The sequence below is a fragment of the Stylophora pistillata genome, chromosome 10, assembly GCF_964205215.1.
Source record: "Stylophora pistillata chromosome 10, jaStyPist1.2, whole genome shotgun sequence".
Taxonomy (NCBI): Eukaryota; Metazoa; Cnidaria; class Anthozoa; order Scleractinia; family Pocilloporidae; genus Stylophora; species Stylophora pistillata.
Genome location: NC_142528.1, coordinates 27,185,294 through 27,201,500, shown reverse-complemented (window position 1 = coordinate 27,201,500; position 16,207 = coordinate 27,185,294). Strand labels below are relative to the sequence as shown.

At 40.7% G+C, this 16,207-nt stretch overlaps 4 protein-coding genes across 5 annotated transcripts in view; 3 read left to right on the top strand and 1 right to left on the bottom strand.

The window, feature by feature from the left end:
• LOC148722469 (uncharacterized) overlaps positions 1 to 2,934 on the top strand; it is a 4,446-nt gene extending 1,512 nt beyond the window's left edge. The window contains exon 1 of the mRNA XM_088734869.1: positions 1 to 2,934. This exon is cut by the window's left edge and continues 1,512 nt beyond it. Within this exon, the coding sequence (XP_088590995.1) occupies positions 1 to 2,926 (2,926 nt within the window). The 3' untranslated portion in view covers positions 2,927 to 2,934.
• LOC111323313 (uncharacterized) overlaps positions 2,934 to 16,207 on the top strand; it is a 41,636-nt gene continuing 28,362 nt past the window's right edge. The window contains exons 1-2 of the mRNA XM_088734876.1: positions 2,934 to 5,777; positions 6,248 to 6,405. Coding sequence (XP_088591002.1) covers positions 3,765 to 5,315 — 1,551 coding nt within the window. The 5' untranslated portion in view covers positions 2,934 to 3,764 and the 3' untranslated portion in view covers positions 5,316 to 5,777; positions 6,248 to 6,405. The remainder of the gene's footprint in view (positions 5,778 to 6,247; positions 6,406 to 16,207) is intronic.
• LOC148722468 (uncharacterized) lies at positions 9,646 to 12,551 on the top strand. Its single transcript, XM_088734885.1, has one exon. The coding sequence runs from the start codon at positions 10,380 to 10,382 to the stop codon at positions 11,529 to 11,531; it is 1,152 nt and encodes a 383-aa protein (XP_088591011.1). The 5' UTR covers positions 9,646 to 10,379; the 3' UTR covers positions 11,532 to 12,551.
• LOC148722467 (uncharacterized) lies at positions 11,587 to 16,181 on the bottom strand. Of its 2 annotated transcripts, none has more exons than XM_088734873.1 (4): positions 15,328 to 16,181; positions 15,079 to 15,133; positions 13,987 to 14,322; positions 11,587 to 12,988 (listed from the first exon to the last, which is right to left on the bottom strand). In XM_088734873.1, the coding sequence occupies exons 1-4, from the start codon at positions 16,051 to 16,053 to the stop codon at positions 11,916 to 11,918; spliced, it is 2,190 nt and encodes a 729-aa protein (XP_088590999.1). In that variant the 5' UTR covers positions 16,054 to 16,181; the 3' UTR covers positions 11,587 to 11,915. The 2 variants fall into 2 exon arrangements, with proteins under 2 accessions (XP_088590999.1, XP_088591000.1); XM_088734874.1 differs by having other exon boundaries at positions 11,587 to 12,985.

Genomic DNA, 16,207 nt, shown 5'->3' with positions numbered 1-16,207 from the left:
ACCAAAAGTCACGCCAACCCACGCTCAAGATAGTCCCGATAATTTGCTCACTATGGTGCCAGTGCAAGCACAGCAACGAGAAAATTTCGCGATTAAACAAGAAACTGATCCAGTCAGTTCTCAGTCATTCTATTACGAAACACCCTTTCAGGAATCATTAAGGCAATTAATATGGTTGCAGACCAAACAAACAGAACTTAGTTCCCTGCTAGTAGAACAGCAAAAACGAAACATTCTGCCAGCCAAAGAACCGCCTGTTTTCTCAGGAAATGCTTTCGACTACCCGGCGTTTACGACGGCGTTCGACTCCATTATTTCAGAAAACGTCTCATCGAATAAAGATCGTCTTTACTTCCTCGAAAAGTACACCGTAGGAAGGGCAAATGAGATTGTAAGGGGATTTCTACCCGTGAATTCTGACAGCGCATACACCGAAGCGCGAAAACTTTTGGATCAGCGATTTGGCAACCCAGTGCACGTGGCGGACGCTTACAAATCACGACTACTTAAGTGGCCACAGATTAAGGACGGAGATAGTACCGGATTACAAGCTCTTTCCGACTTTCTCTTTCGCTGTCACGAGGCCGTAAGGATCGTAGGATCTACTGGCGAACTTGACTCTACATCAACATTAACTCAAGTCAGCGCTAAATTACCATCGTATTGCGGCGTTAAGTGGTGTCGTCACGCATACGATACTCGAAAGAAATCCGGCTCGAACGTTTCTTTTGCCGAATTCGTTCAGTTCGTCAAGGAAGAATCCGATTTGGCAAACGACCCAGTCTCCTCGCCAGACGTCTTGAAAAGGGAAAGAAAGGGCCTCGAAACTACGAAGGATTATAGAGGCAAAGGAAGAAACAAGGCAGACAGCTTTGCCATCAGCATCATACAGGAACAGTGCCCGCTATGCAAAGGGACACACCCCCTCACTAATTGTCGGGAGTTCAAGAAAAACAGAGTAGAGGAGAGAAGAGAATTTGTGAAGACCAAGGGGCTTTGTTTTGGCTGCCTGAAATCGGGTCACCTGTCCAGCAGCTGTCGATTCCGTCTTACCTGTGAAGAGTGTGGCAAACCTCACCCAACTCTCCTTCACAATTCCATTCCAACCGCTAAGCGCCCTCCAAGAAACAGTAAACAAGGGAATTCTGACTCGCAAGGCAAGAACCTCCCGATCGCCGCTGGAGTTGCTTCTATTACTCCCAGCAACGGGTCAACGAGCGTTGACGAGAGTGTGTGTGGCTCAACAAGTTCGCCTGACGTCGAAACCACCACCTCTATGATTTTGCCAGTTATGGTTCACCATAGGGATCGCCCACACGTTGAAGTGAGCGTCTACGCGCTACTCGACGACGGAAGCGACTCCACGTTCGTGACAAATTCCACTCTTAAGGAGCTTGGACTAGAAGGAACCGAAGTGTCCCTCAAGCTTAACACCATGCACGGTAAGGAAAGCATACCTGCGCAGAAAGTCGAGGGGCTGGTTGTTCAAAGGCTTGACAGACAAACCGTGATAAAACTTCCGAAGGCGTACTCGAGAGAATCAATCCCAGCCAGGAGAAACCAAATACCGACCCCTGAAATCGCAAGTAAATGGCGACACCTAACGAAGATAAAGGATGAGATACCTCCTGTACAGCATGACGTCGAAGTCGGCCTTTTGATAGGTTGTAACTGTCCAAAGGCCCTCAAGCCCCAAGAGGTCATCCTTGGAAACGACAATGACCCATACGCGGTAAGAACTAAACTAGGATGGGGAATTATTGGTCCAGTGAGTCCTTCCTCTCTAGACAACGAAGACGACGCTTCTTTCTGTCATAGGATCGTCACTTGTGAAGTTGGTAACACGAGACGCGATGGAAAGTTTGTAGTCGATAACCAAACGAAGGAAGTCATCAACCCCTTTGAGGTCCGGAGAATGTTCGAACTAGATTTTTCCGAACAATACCACCATGTAAAGGAGTTTTCCCAGGAAGATCTGAAGTTTCTGGAGATCGTTAAGCATGGCATCAGCCTTCAAGACGCTCATTACGAGATACCACTACCCATGAAGGACAGAAATCTGCTGTTACCAAACAACCGCGCAATGGCTTGGAACCGACTCAAGCCCCTCAAGAAACGACTTGAATCCAGCGAAACATATCGCCAACACTACGTGGATTTCATGAACAAGGTCATGGACAATGGTTATGCTGAAAGGGTGCCAGAACAGGAGGTGACAGACACAGGCCGCAAGTCCATCTGGTACATTCCTCACCATGGTGTGTACCACCCTAAGAAGCCCAATAAAATCAGGGTCGTTTTCGACTGCTCAGCACAGTATCAAGGACAATCCCTCAACAGTCAACTCTTGCAAGGACCTGACCTCACGAACAGTTTGACTGGCGTTCTCTACAGATTTCGTCGAGAGTCGATCGCACTCATGTGCGACATAGAAGCGATGTTTTATCAAGTTAGAGTACCACCAGAAGACAGAGACCTTCTGCGTTTCCTCTGGTGGGAAAACGGCGATACATCTAGAGAGCCTCAAGAGTACCGAATGACTGTCCATCTCTTCGGAGCTACATCATCACCAGGTTGCTCCAACTTTGCCCTCAAGGCTACAGCTGATGACAATGAAGCAGCTGTCGGTTCCGCGGCAGCAGATTTTCTCCGACGCGACTTTTACGTGGACGATGGATTGAAGTCTGTGGCATCAGTGGAAGAGGCAGTCGAATTGGTGAAGGATATCAAAGAAATGTGTAAACGAGGTGGCTTTAACCTACATAAGTTCACGTCCAACAGAAAGGAAGTTATCCAGCAGATCCCAGTATCCGATAGAGCAGAGGGCATCAAAGACCTGGATTTCAGTCGCGAACACCTACCCATGGAACGCGGGAGTACAGTGGTGTATAGAGTCGGATACTTTCAATTTCACCATCTCCCTTAGAGACAGACCTTGCACAAGGCGCGGAATCCTTTCCACAATCAGTTCGATTTACGACCCACTCGGTTTCGTTGCTCCAGTCCTACTAGAAGGGAAGACCATTCTACAGGAGCTTTGCAGAAATAATGTTGGATGGGACGATCCAGTTCCCAATCATGTACGATCGAAATGGTTTATATGGAAGGCCGAATTAGAAGTATTGCAAAATTTTGCTATCCCACGCTGTTACAAGCCTATAGATTTCGGAAGAGTCATTAAGGCAGAGATCCATCACTTCTCGGACGCGAGTTTCAAGGGCTACGGGCAGTGCAGTTATTTGAGACTGGTAAATGAGAATGGCAAAATTTGCTGCGCTTTCGTACAAGGAAAGGCTCGAGTCACGCCTTTGAAAGCAGTAACCGTCCCGAGGCTAGAGCTCACAGCAGCTGTCCTATCGGCACGAGTCAGCGAGCAGTTAAAGGGGGAGCTGGACATCGAGATAACGGATGAAGTATTCTGGACAGACAGCAGAGTGGTCCTCGGCTACATCGCTAACAGCGTCAGACGTTTCCACGTATTTGTAGCCAACCGAGTCCAAGAAATCCAAGATAAAACGTCGATATCGCAATGGAGGTATGTGGATACGAAGACCAACCCTGCAGACGAAGCGTCCAGAGGGCTAAGAGTACGAGAGCTCGCCCAGTCGAAGTGGATTCAAGGACCAGATTTTCTTTGGAAGCCAGAGACTGAGTGGGGTGTTACGTTAACCCAATCAGTCGGCGACGCTGAGCTTCTAAGTGGTGATCCAGAAGTCAAGAAAGTTGTCTCTCTCGCTACTGCTGTCACACCATCCTGGCCGACCATGGTAGACCGCTTAACATACTTTTCGGATTGGCACCGCGCTAAGAAGGCGATCGCCATATGCCGCCGGTATACACGTCTATTACGAAGTAGAATTCAGAAAGGAAATGATTCTAAGATCACCAGGAAGTTGCTAAGCGGAAGGAGTTTCCAGCCTGTGTCAATTCAGGAACTGTATGAAGCAGAAGTCGTTATCCTGAAGGCTGTACAACAAGAATTCAACCCCGACATCTCACCATCAGGTCCTCTTGGTAAACTGGATCCATACAAGGATTCAAACGGAATTATTAGAGTTGGTGGACGACTCAACCCATCTGATATCCCGGGGCAATGCATTCACCCAGCAATTCTGCCGAAAACCAGTCACGTCACTGAAATCATTATCAGGCACTTTCATCATAAAGTAAAACATCAAGGCAGAGGGATCACGATTAATGAGATTAGAGCAAGCGGTTACTGGGTCATAGGAGCTATTTCAACCGTATCGTCTGCAATACGTAGATGTGTTACGTGCCGTAAACTACGTGGTAAATTACAGGAGCAACGTATGGCTGAACTACCGCATGATCGATTGGAGCCAGCGCCACCATTCACCAACTGCGCAGTTGATTTTTTTGGCCCCTTCGTGATCAGAGAGGGTCGCAAGGATCTTAAACGCTACGGAGTGCTATTCACCTGTATGGCTTCTAGAGCAGTACACGTCGAGGTGTCTGCTACTTTAGAGACCGATTCCTTTATCAACGCCTTCCGAAGGTTTGTCTCCAGGAGAGGTCCTATTCGGCAGTTACGCAGCGACCAGGGTACGAATTTCGTGGGTGCCAGAAGAGAATTAAAGGTAGCTCTGGAAGAATTGGACAATGATAAGATTCGAGGCGTGCTACGGCGCCACGACTGCGATTGGTTTGTCTTCAAGATGAACGTTCCGTCAGCCAGTCACATGGGTGGTGTATGGGAGCGACAGATTCGCTCAGTGCGCAACGTCCTGTCGTCTCTATTACAAACCAACGGTTCCCAACTCAACCATGAAGCGCTTGAAACCTTCATGTGCGAAGCGGAGGCAATAGTAAACAGCCGCCCGCTTACGATTGACTCCCTTAACGATCCAACCTCCCTGAATCCGTTGACGCCCAACCATCTACTAACGATGAAAACGAAAGTACTTCTACCACCACCTGGTGTGTTCGAAGCCCCTGATAAGTATTGCAGAAAACGCTGGCGGCGAGTACAGCACTTGGCGAATGAATTTTGGATCAGATGGAAGAAAGAGAACTTGTTTAACCTGCAACAAAGGCAGAAATGGAACAAGCCCAGACGAAACACGCGTGTTGGTGACATCGTCTTCATAAAGGATGATGAGAATCTTCCTCGCAATCTATGGCAGCTTGCTCGAGTGACCGAAGCTCACCAGAGCGCCGATGGCCATGTACGCACTGTCAAACTTGCTGTCGCAGATCGCACACTGGATAAAAGGGGTAGACGTGTTAAACCGTGCAGATACCTGGAACGCCCCGTACAGAAACTTGTACTGTTACAAGAAGCAAGTGAGACCTGAGGTTCATCCCCAACGAGGAGCCACGAATACAAGTAGTCTTTAACCTTATTTCATCCTCATTACTCTGTGGACATTTAGTCGTGCTTAATGACCTTCATTAGCTTTGTATATTAGTGAAATGTGGACATTTCAGGGGAACCATGTAACAGCTGCCACGGTTTTGCCTGCTGTTAAGAAGACGTTAACAAACTTGTGCGCGCGCGACTCGCGTGCGCGTGCTTTGAGGTTACGAAGCAATCTCGTAAGCAAATCACGCGGACCCTTATTCAATGTTGACGTGTGCGATTTTTAGAGAAGAGTAGTTGAAGTTTTTTTGTTTATCGTTTGGTTGTTGTCGTTTGCTGTAAGACTACAGTTTTCTGTGTTAGAGTAAGTGTCTGTTTGGATTTCCCGTTTCGCTTCCGAATACCTAACTTATATTGAAGTTCGTTTTGGTTCGATTCTTACAAGCGGGACTGTTATGTAAGTGCTAATGTTCCTTTCCTTGAGCTTATATATAGTTTTTTTTTTGTGAGTTTGTTTGAGTTTTTAGCTAGCTTTGCATCTTGCCTTTATATCGGAATGTTTGGAATGTTGGTTTGTCTATTCGCATTTAGCTTAGCTTCTTCCTTATAAATTCATATTTCAGTTTACGATAAGTACTTGGATACCACGACTACGTTAAATAAACGATTCAAGGCTTGTCCGTAAAATATATCCTCGCTTCATAGTGTGTCTTCATTTGCGAAACTCATAGTTGTCGTCGAAATTTTATAGTTCTTGGATTCGAGTTGATGTTGCCCGATTTACTCAACGAAACGCAATAGTGTTAATTTCCATATGTTAATTTCCATTTTTATATCGTATCGCTTCAACTGTGCAATACAGCTGTTGCTTTATTCTCTCCAAGAGCAATTAGCACCCTAACGACGGTATTGTGTTGATCATTACAGCATTTCTCAAGAATTTGCTGCAAATTCACAGCCTTCGCTTCATATTCCTGCTTCACACGGAAAAGCGGAAACTGACGCGAAAGCGAAAGTACAAGACGTTGTCGGTTCAGAATCGATTTTGTCGATTGATGATGGCCTTAAAGATGTATCCAACGAAGGTATGACGCATCTGAATAACCAAACAAAAGCTTTACTAGTCTTTATGTTAAACTATAACTCTCTAGTCTCTGTTCGATTAGTAAACAGTTAAGTAATAGTAGTGGTAGTAGTTGAGGTGGAAGTAAATTGCAACGTTTTTTTGTAATAAAAAGCATGGTCAGATCGATTACAAACAAGAGTTTTAAAAATATCACTTAAAGTGCTCAAGCCATTGTGTATTGTCTCACTCTATCGATATGAAAAGATTCAATATTTCATCGGAAAGATGAAAGTCACTCTCTACAAATATGGTCGTAATCTTGAGTCAGTAATCGTGCAAAAGTTCAATATAAAATTACGGTAAACGCTAAGAACTTAATTCATTTGAAAACTCATTTCATCGACAAGGCATCATTCTATACCTAGAGAAAACCTCGCGTATTGTTACTACTAATACAAAATTTGAGGGATTTCCCTTTATATCTCCTACTTATGGCAAGATTTGTCATAAGCTAAAATGCGTTCAAGTTTAGGCAATGTTGATAAAAAGCTCAACAGAGTACTTTTGTTTCTACTAAATGTTGCTAAGCTTCGCAAACCTTATTTTGATATCGAGCTTGTGGCTTGTGGATTAGTTTGGTATTCTGTAGCTTTCTATCCTTTTCTTTTCTACCAATGTTCACCTTTCGCGAACGATCATCACCGTAATCTTGAACTGTTTGCTAACATAGAAAGGAATAGTTTTACATCTTTGTTAGATGAAAACAATATATATATATATATATCCTCAGTGTATTAAAAATCTCTTGCAAGCCCTCATCAGATCATAAGCCGGATTAATTAGAAGATTATGCTTTTGGATAACATATGAAAACTACCCTACTCTTTTCTGTTTTAACAAAACGGAACTCTAGACCTCAAAAATGTACCGCAAAAATCAAAGGAAATTGTTTTCATTCTGTGGTAAAATTGAACACTACCTCTTTGTGAAACACGTTCTGCTCTGAGTTTTTGGAATAACTTGAATTGTGCACTATAATGCGGCGAAGAGGCCTGTACGAATAGAAACAAACTTCTTGTAGCCCAAAACCTAAAACTATTGACGAAATTGTTTACATGTAAAATTATACTAATGGTAGTAAACAAATACGCCAAACGAAAAGGTTTAACTTATTTAAGTAAACCTGGGAAAAAATGCTAAAAGTAGGAAGCGATATCTGCACTAACCAACTCAGGAACTGATAGAAAACTAGAAATGTAAATGTAATGAGTAGTATAGGACTTGGGGCTCTCAGACCAAAACACCAAAAATGGTAAAAAATCAAGCTTTACCAAAGCAATTTATATCATTCTTCAACCGATTCGCAGCGATTCATTTTCGATAGGCTCAGGACGACTTGATTTTCACCCTCTATAAAACCAAAAATGGTAAAAAATCAAGCTTTACCAAAGCAATTTATATCATTCTTCAACCGATTCGCAGCGATTCATTTTCGGTAGGCTCAGGGCGACTTGATTTTCACCCTCTATAAAACCAAAAATAGTGAAAAATGAAGCTCTATCAAACTGTTTTGTATTACCATCAACCCTCATTATTCACAAGTTTGGTAAAAAAACACTTAAAGAAAACTCACGTTAACAAAATATGGAATGTAATAAAGAAATTCATGATGCTTTAATAAAAGCGGAAACATATTGCTGTCCTTTCTGTGATAAAGTTATCCGGAAAAATAATAAGCCCATTGAAGAAAAATGTTGTGTGAATCAAAGTATTCGTTTAGATAATGGTTTCTTCGTTTGTATTAATTGTGGACAAGTTCATAGCCAATATTTCAAAGATCCTACCAAATTCATTGATTTCTATAAAAATTGGTTCAAATTTAGCAGAAAATCAGTCTATAACAGAAAATACCGTGTAAAAAATATCATTTATGATATTTGTGATAAAACCTGCATTCAAATAAATAAAAACCACATAGACAAAATTATAAAAGTAATTGATCTCATTGAACAAGTTCAATCACAAATAAACAGTTCAAGAAAAAGAATGATATCATTAAAGTTTATCATTGGTAAACTAATTCATATGATGAATTTAACACCAAATGAAATAAAAAGTTTAAAATCAAAAAAGACTATTAAACAATGTGAACAGTATTGGGCTCAAATATTAAATCTCATCGGAGACGAAATCGTTTCAATCCTCAATCAACAAATTTCGAATCATAACTCAATAATAATTTATCTGCATCAGGGGCTAGATCAGTAACTACACCATCGATGTAGCTCATCATTTGTCGTAATGAATCGATGTCAAATTCACCACTTCTCAATGTATTTTTGATACTTATTAACAAATGTTGATAACTTTGGTAAGCATAGGTGCAATTCTGAATATTTAAATCTAGGTTTTTATGAGCCATAAATCCTTGGATAAGAACAGAGATTGTTGATATTGCAACTATTGAAATACCTCCTGTCGCTACAGCAGAAGCAATACTTCCTGTTGCAAATATGACAGATAGAGAGTTACCAATTAGTTTGATTTTCTTGAATCTTTTCATTAACTTTTTAAAAGCCCAACATTTACGATGGTAAACCTTATAATAAGTTTTTAACTCTACAATTTGGTCTTCAGTCAGTTTGCTTGATATGTGATTCCAATTGAATATTTCCTTTTTCTTCACAGTCATATAAATATTAGATATATTAATCTTGTTTTGCTAACATGATGTAACTGTTGTTTGTTCCATCGAAAAGTGTATTACTATTATCAGCCTGTATTTTTAGTGATGTATTTGCTTGGAAATATAACATTACTGTGTTGGCTATTGTCAGCCAAGAACCTTTAGTGTTTTGGAGTTGAATATTAATATCACCGCTAGTAGTCAAGAATGGTTTATCTAGAATGAACTTGAGATGTGACAAATGTGCACTTTTCACACCATCGATGAATGTGACAAGATACAAACCAGCATTATTGACAATTAGTTTTGAGGTATCGCCTGAATTCACTGTGAAATCAGCATTACTGCTTTGAGACACGTTGGTGCTATGATCTGATGTTCCATTCACATAAAAATATACTCTCGAATTATTATCATGTGATAGTTTGCCTCTATACCAATTTTTTTTTGTTGCATTTGTTAATGCTGTTTTACTTGCTTTAGTGTTAATGTTTGTTTGCAAAGATGTTTTAACATTGTCAACATATTTCTTAGTCGCTGGGTTCCTAGCCGTTGTTGGTTCGTTATTCAAAACTATGGCAAGCCAAAGCGGACAAAAGCGTATCGAGTTTGACACGCGATAGTTGAGTTGTATACACGATAGTCCAAAAGACTATCCGATACTCGAGAATAACTCTATTTGGTAGTTGGAATAAATGAACAACAATTGAGATTTATAAGCGGTAGTCGAGAATTATTAGCAATAATCGAGAATATTCTAAAGTTTATACCGCAGTCGAGATTTTATATACGATGGTCGAGATTTTATATACGATGGTCGAGATTTTAGAAACGATGGTCGAGATTTTATATACGATGGTCGAGATTTCCGACTGTAATTTTGGTCAGCGGCTATAGATAGACGCGTTCAATGATTCATGTTAGGCGGACATTTTTTCCTATAAAACACGAGGTTGATTTCCATAATGGCGGATGTCGAAGAACTGCGAGGTTTTCTTTTGAGTATTAAAAGTCTGTTTGATTACAGCATGCGATCATATCGGAATAAAGACTCAGTTGGTGCAGAACACTGTAAAAGCAAACTGGAAAACTATGCTGCCATAGTCGTGGCCATGGCTGTGGCTGTGTCTGAAAACGAAGAGTTGGGGACAACTAATTCAGCACCACATTCTGCATCCGTTGTCCCTAATCATAATAGTCTGTCAAACACACTTTCAGACTTGCTACGAGCCTTGGAAACCTAGGTTTTAAAGCTATCTGAAGTCGTGGAAGCATCTCCACCCGGCACTTTAAGCAACGTTCCTTCCATGTTGCCAAGCACAGGTGGGAGACCTGCCTTCAACATAACGAAAGTGCAAATTGAAAAGTTGAGAGATACAGGTATGAATTGGAAGGCCATTGCAGCATTTCTTGGCATATCAGAAAAAACTCTGCTGAGAAGACGAACTGAGTATGGGATTCAGGCAAACTTCTCAGACATAAGTAACATTGATCTTGATAAACAAGTCTTAGAAATCCTGCAATTGACGCCCTATAGTGGAGAATCCTATGTCAGAGGTGGTTTAAAGGGAAGGAAAATCCACGTTCAAAGAACGAGAATAAGAGAAAGTCTTTGCCGAGTAGATCCAGTAGGGAGAAGCATACGGAAAAGATATGCAATCTGCCGCCGTGTGTATAATGTTCAGTGTCCAAACCATCTGTGGCATATTGATTCTAATCACAAGTTGATATCCCAGAGGTTTGTCATTCACGGCTGCATAGATGGCTTCAGTCGAGTAGTTATTTATCTGCATTGCTGCTCAAATAACAGAGCTGAAACGGTGCTGCAGTATTTTCAAGATGGTGTTCAGGAGTTTGGCCTGCCATCTCGGGTAAGAGGTGATCACGGTGTAGAAAATGTAGATGTGGCACGTTTTATGGTGCAAAACAGAGGAGCTGGAAGAGGCAGTTTCATTGCCGGTAGGAGCGTGCACAATCAGCGAATTGAAAGACTTTGGGCAGAAGTCAACAGAGTTTTGTCAGCCCTCTACAAAGACCTTTTTGAATTTTTAGAGAATAATGAATTGCTGAATTCACTTAATGAAATTCATTTATTTGCACTTCATTATGTATACCTCCCACGCATAAATTCATCTTTATCAGAGTTCCAAAGGCAGTGGAATCATCATGGAATTAGAACAGAGAACCACCAAACACCATTGACACTTTGGCATACTAACATACAAAGTGGTTCTGATATTCTCGCTGTAAATGAAAATTCCTATGGAATTGACTATGGTGGCCCTTTACCAGATATCATCACAGGCAATAATGTTGTTGTGCCTACCTCTGGTATTGATCTCACTGAGGATCAAATCATTTATCTTCAACAAAATGTTGATCCTCTGGAAGAGGATGGCAACAATGGAATTGAGCATTACATCAATACACTGGGATTTTTGGAAAACATTTGTTCTTGAACTTCATGTCATTTTCATATAGCATACTCTTGAATAACTTTCAAAGAACCCCAGCTTAAAGTGCATATCAACACAAATTTATTAGTTTCAACAAAAATCTGAGTCATCAGCAAAAAGATGAACATCAAGGATTTGGGTTTAGTTAGAACTTTCTGCTTTGAAATGAATTTTTATAGTTTCTTAACATTAATCTGCAACAATTGTACCAAGTCTCTTGAGTGAGCCAAAGTCCATAACTTGTAATTCATTTGCAAAATTGATGTCTAAAATAGCCCTCGTTCAACATAATATGAACTCAACATAACATGAACCAAACAAAAAAATTGTAAGTTTTTAACATCTAGCAATGCCAATTATCAATGAACAGTAACTATTGTTAGGGTGTCATACAATGTCAAACAACCAGACAAATGAGTTAGCTAAAGTGTTAGTGAACTCTTCTGATAATTCGCTGTAGGTTTGAAAAGTAGATGGCAATTCAAGAAGAGGACCACAAGTGTGTGCAACAATACATCGATGGGCACCAACAGAGCTAGTGAAAGCCACTTCAATTTCAGTAACTGCAATGATGTTACTTCCTGTAATAAACTGCAACAGGCCGGCCAGCTTGCTGTCATCCAATGACTTTATGAATCTCTTGAGATGGTCAAAGCTTGCACGCTCAGCATCAGAGCTAGGGTCTGCTTTAAGGAGCTTGATGACATGCTTTGATGTTGGCTTTTTTCTTTCATACATGGTGCACATGCTGTTTAAATCGTGGAACTCAGCAAATCCTTTCAGTGCTTCCAACTGTGGACTCCACGCCATGGTGATATACTTTGGCTTTTGAACAAGCTCCTGATGAGCCAACTCCTGCAAAATGCTTTTTATGCTTTCCTGTGTGGGCAGGCGATAACATTTATAGCTGCTTAGCGAGTCCAACAAATCTTCATCATTGACATCGATTTCACCCTCAAGGCACTTTTTAATAGTTTCTTGTTCATCCTTAGACACATAAATACAAAATGAATCCAGGAGGCATTTTCGTGTCAGTGCATCTTCTCCATACATGCAGCTGGCTATGAAAGCCCTTGATAAGAAAATGGGAAAATACCTCTGATTACAAAATCCAAAAACTATAATTCGGGAAATGCTTAACCATTCATCTCTCTGGTAATCGTGCCTTATACAAGGTACTTTTTCTGCAGCTCCAATAGACAGAGAAATTGAGAAATCCTTCCAGAATAGACTTAGAACCTCACGTGTAACACCATTTCCCCGACCCACTTCTGGATTGTTGTTATCTGCCACAAGAACAAATGTAACATTGGACTGTAGAATTTCTGGATCCTTAAACTGTGTAATCAGTTCTTGCATAAGATTGCTTCTCCATAAGAGAATTTCTCTTGAAGGAAGTAAGACCTGTGGTAAATCATCATTATCAACCTGGTCGTCTTGACTTTCTTGCGCACCACCTACTGTTTAAAAAATAAATGGTATCTGTTATAATAAATACACTGCAATACTCATCACTATTCAAAAAGCCTTTTCACCAGTTAAGGGGGTTGCTTTTCAAGATGAGTCTTCCATACTGAACAAATTACTGATGTCAACTATGAGCATCAAAATGCATTACATGGTCCATGGAGCATGCCACATTGATGCTCATTGTCATGCCATCTCCATTGTTCAAAATGTATGTTGGATGTTAATAAGTGTGTTACATGATTCAAAACATAAGGAGCAAAGTTTTTAGTGCATATGAAGTGCTTTGCCTACATCTTGGGGTTTGAACCTGCCAAAACAATACTGAAGAGGTGCACCCGGTCTTGGTTCTGGCCACTTAGTTCTGGCCGGAACTCTAATTTTTCAGAATTCAGAAACGGAACTGTCATTTTTGGAGAGAAAGAACATCAAGTTTATGAGTTTTATTGAATAACATTGATTAAATAGACTGAATAGATCATATTTCATATTTCTACTTCGTTGCTAAGAAGATAAATTATTAAAATGTGAACTACACACATTTGTGTAGTAATATATGAATACTTTATTCTGGTCAGGGAAGAACCAGTCAGGCACTGGCATCAGACAAAATAAAATATTCCCACATAATCTAAATAACTCAGTTCCAGTTCCAGCCGGATCTCTGGGTCAGTTCCAGTTCTGGCCGGAAACCTGAAATACTGGTTCCAGTGCACCCCTACAATACTAGTGATTTAAAAAGACATACAGGACATGTGCATATAGGTATAGAAAACAAAACAGTAAGCAAGCCTGTAAAGTTAGCTTAGTGTAAGTTATTTTCCAAAATAAGTATGTCAGGCCAGGGTTCAAATTTAATATTTGAAAATGGATAGCAAATCGTGATTTGCTACTGCATTAATTTGAACCCTGTGTCAGGCACACTCTGGTAAACATAGTGAAGCCTGTGTCAGTAACTCTTATAAGTTAAACAATCTTCTATTTACACAACCTGGGATGCTATCAGCAGGCTCATCCAAAACAATTATTGATGGTGTGGATCGAGGGGCAGTTGATATTGTTGACTGTTGCACTGTTGAAGTGGACAGGGAAGCCCCTGAAGTGGATGCCAGTGCTGTGCAAGTGGGCAAGGATGGAATTGTAGTAGAAGGTGGTGGCATGGAAGAGGTCGGACCTGGTGCCACTGATGAGGAATACCATGCTACTGAAGTGGAGGGTTGTGTTGTTGACGTGGAAGGTGCTGCTGCTGAAGTGAAAGGTGGCATTGTTGCAGTGGACACTTGTTGGCCATCTTGTAAGGCTAACTCTGCTTCTAACTCATCAATAGCTTAAACAAAACAAAGAAAAAACAAATAGTTAAAAAATATGACATAGCAATGGTGAATACTTGGAGGGGGGGAATACAAGCCCCTACATAACTTTTTAAAGACTGTACACCAAATAATACAAATTACAGCCATATAATGTAGTTGCCAATTGTAATCATGACTGATCGAACATAAGCTAAAAAGTAATCGATGTAGCAAGTTACAACATAGCCTAATAATATATGATTTCACAGTAACAGTAAAATTAAGAGTTAACCATATATTAAACATAAAATTCAGTCACTACATCGATACATATTAACTGATTATTTAGACGTAACTGAAATGTCACAATTCAAGATTTTTTATTCACCCTACATCATATTTACACTCAGATGGCACATAATCTAAACATATTTACAAACACAAATTTTGCCACAATTTTCCATTAGCATAATGCATATACTTAAAATTTGGCCTTGCTTACCTCCCCTCCCCCCACCCCAATAATTTGTGAAGTGTCTAGCACTGCATTACTGTAGTTACTAGCATGATGATGGAAATTTATGAGTCTATATAAATACCCAAGGGGTTGGCTAACTCTGTGAGAATATAATAATTTTAGGGCAGGAAATGAAGTGCCCATTGTTTTTGAGGGTTTTGAAACCAATTCAAGGTGTTGGCATGTACAGTCAAGGCATTAATAGAACTTCTGTCGTTGCTCGCAATCATCCCTAGAATTGATTAGAAATTTAACAATTTGACATTTTTCTCACCTTGGTTCATGCCATCATCCATCCCACCTGATTCCTCCTCCAATGGTACTTGACTCTGAAAATAATAGTATCAGTAATATTAATAATAATAATGATTACATGATACTAATAAGATCAAGAGCTGAAGCATAAATACATAAGATACAGTCTCATGTGAACCTAAGTCAGTGGTAACACTGCAATCACAAGCAGAACTAAGCAAAAAAGCAAATTACTATATTAATCTTGTACTAATAAACAAAAACACACCTGTTGTGAAGATGTATTTTGTAGTTGAATCAACTTTCTACTGGGCCGGACATAGACTGGCTTATTCTGGTAGAGCCGTTGTAAAATAGCACCGTCTATACCTTGTTGTCCAGGAGCCAGAGATGGTATAACCAACGATGTGTGCATTGAGACCATCAACTCAATGTCAACATCGGCAGGAATTTTGCCATCAAATGCCTCAACAATGGCAATCTCAACTTGAGCTGCATTCATTCCTTTGGTAAAGCGGCATCCTGAGACCACATGCCCGTTTTCCATCAGTGCCAGACGAGCTCCTTGACGTGGAACGATCACATCATCAGGACCTGACAGCAACACTAAATCACGAAGAAAAGGTCTGTTGTCCGTAACCTTCGGCCTAGTCTGCCTTCGCCTCGTGAAGCTCGAACGTTGCCCTTCGAACTGCCGCCTCGCAACGAAATATCTTCGTGAGTCGCTAAATCTTGATGATGCAGCTCTAGCTGATGACTGTGAGGTAGTAGGAGAGCTTTCCGAGCTTATAGTTGGCCGCACATGCGACTCCGATTGCTGTGGCACGTTTTCCCCACGAAATATGCGCCTGACTTCCGTTTCTACTGGTGATGAAAGTGCGTTTGATAATTCGTTGATTCGCGATAGAAGTTGGTCCACAGTAGATGCACTTAATTCTGAAAATTTAGGATCATTACTTGGACCATTACCGGCCATTATGGAAATCAACCTCATGTTTTATAGGAAAAAAAGTCCAACCAACATGAATCATTGAACGTGTCTATCTACACCCGCTGACCAAAATTACAGTCGGAAATCTCGACCATCGTATACAAAATCTCGACCGTCGTATATAAAATCTCGACTGCGGTATAAACTTTAGAATATT

What these genes read in the sequence shown, in the direction of transcription:
- LOC148722467 (XM_088734873.1), bottom strand. Translation starts at nt 16,053, where the DNA reads ATGAGGTTGATTTCCATAATGGCCGGTAATGGTCCAAGTAATGATCCT. An exon ending in AAAATACATCTTCACAACAG is followed by an intron (nt 15,134 to 15,327) that starts GTGTGTTTTTGT and finishes TATTATTTTCAG; the next exon opens with AGTCAAGTACCATTGGAGGA. An exon ending in GGATGATGGCATGAACCAAG is followed by an intron (nt 14,323 to 15,078) that starts GTGAGAAAAATG and finishes GTTTTGTTTAAG; the next exon opens with CTATTGATGAGTTAGAAGCA.
- LOC148722468 (XM_088734885.1), top strand. Translation starts at nt 10,380, where the DNA reads ATGTTGCCAAGCACAGGTGGGAGACCTGCCTTCAACATAACGAAAGTG.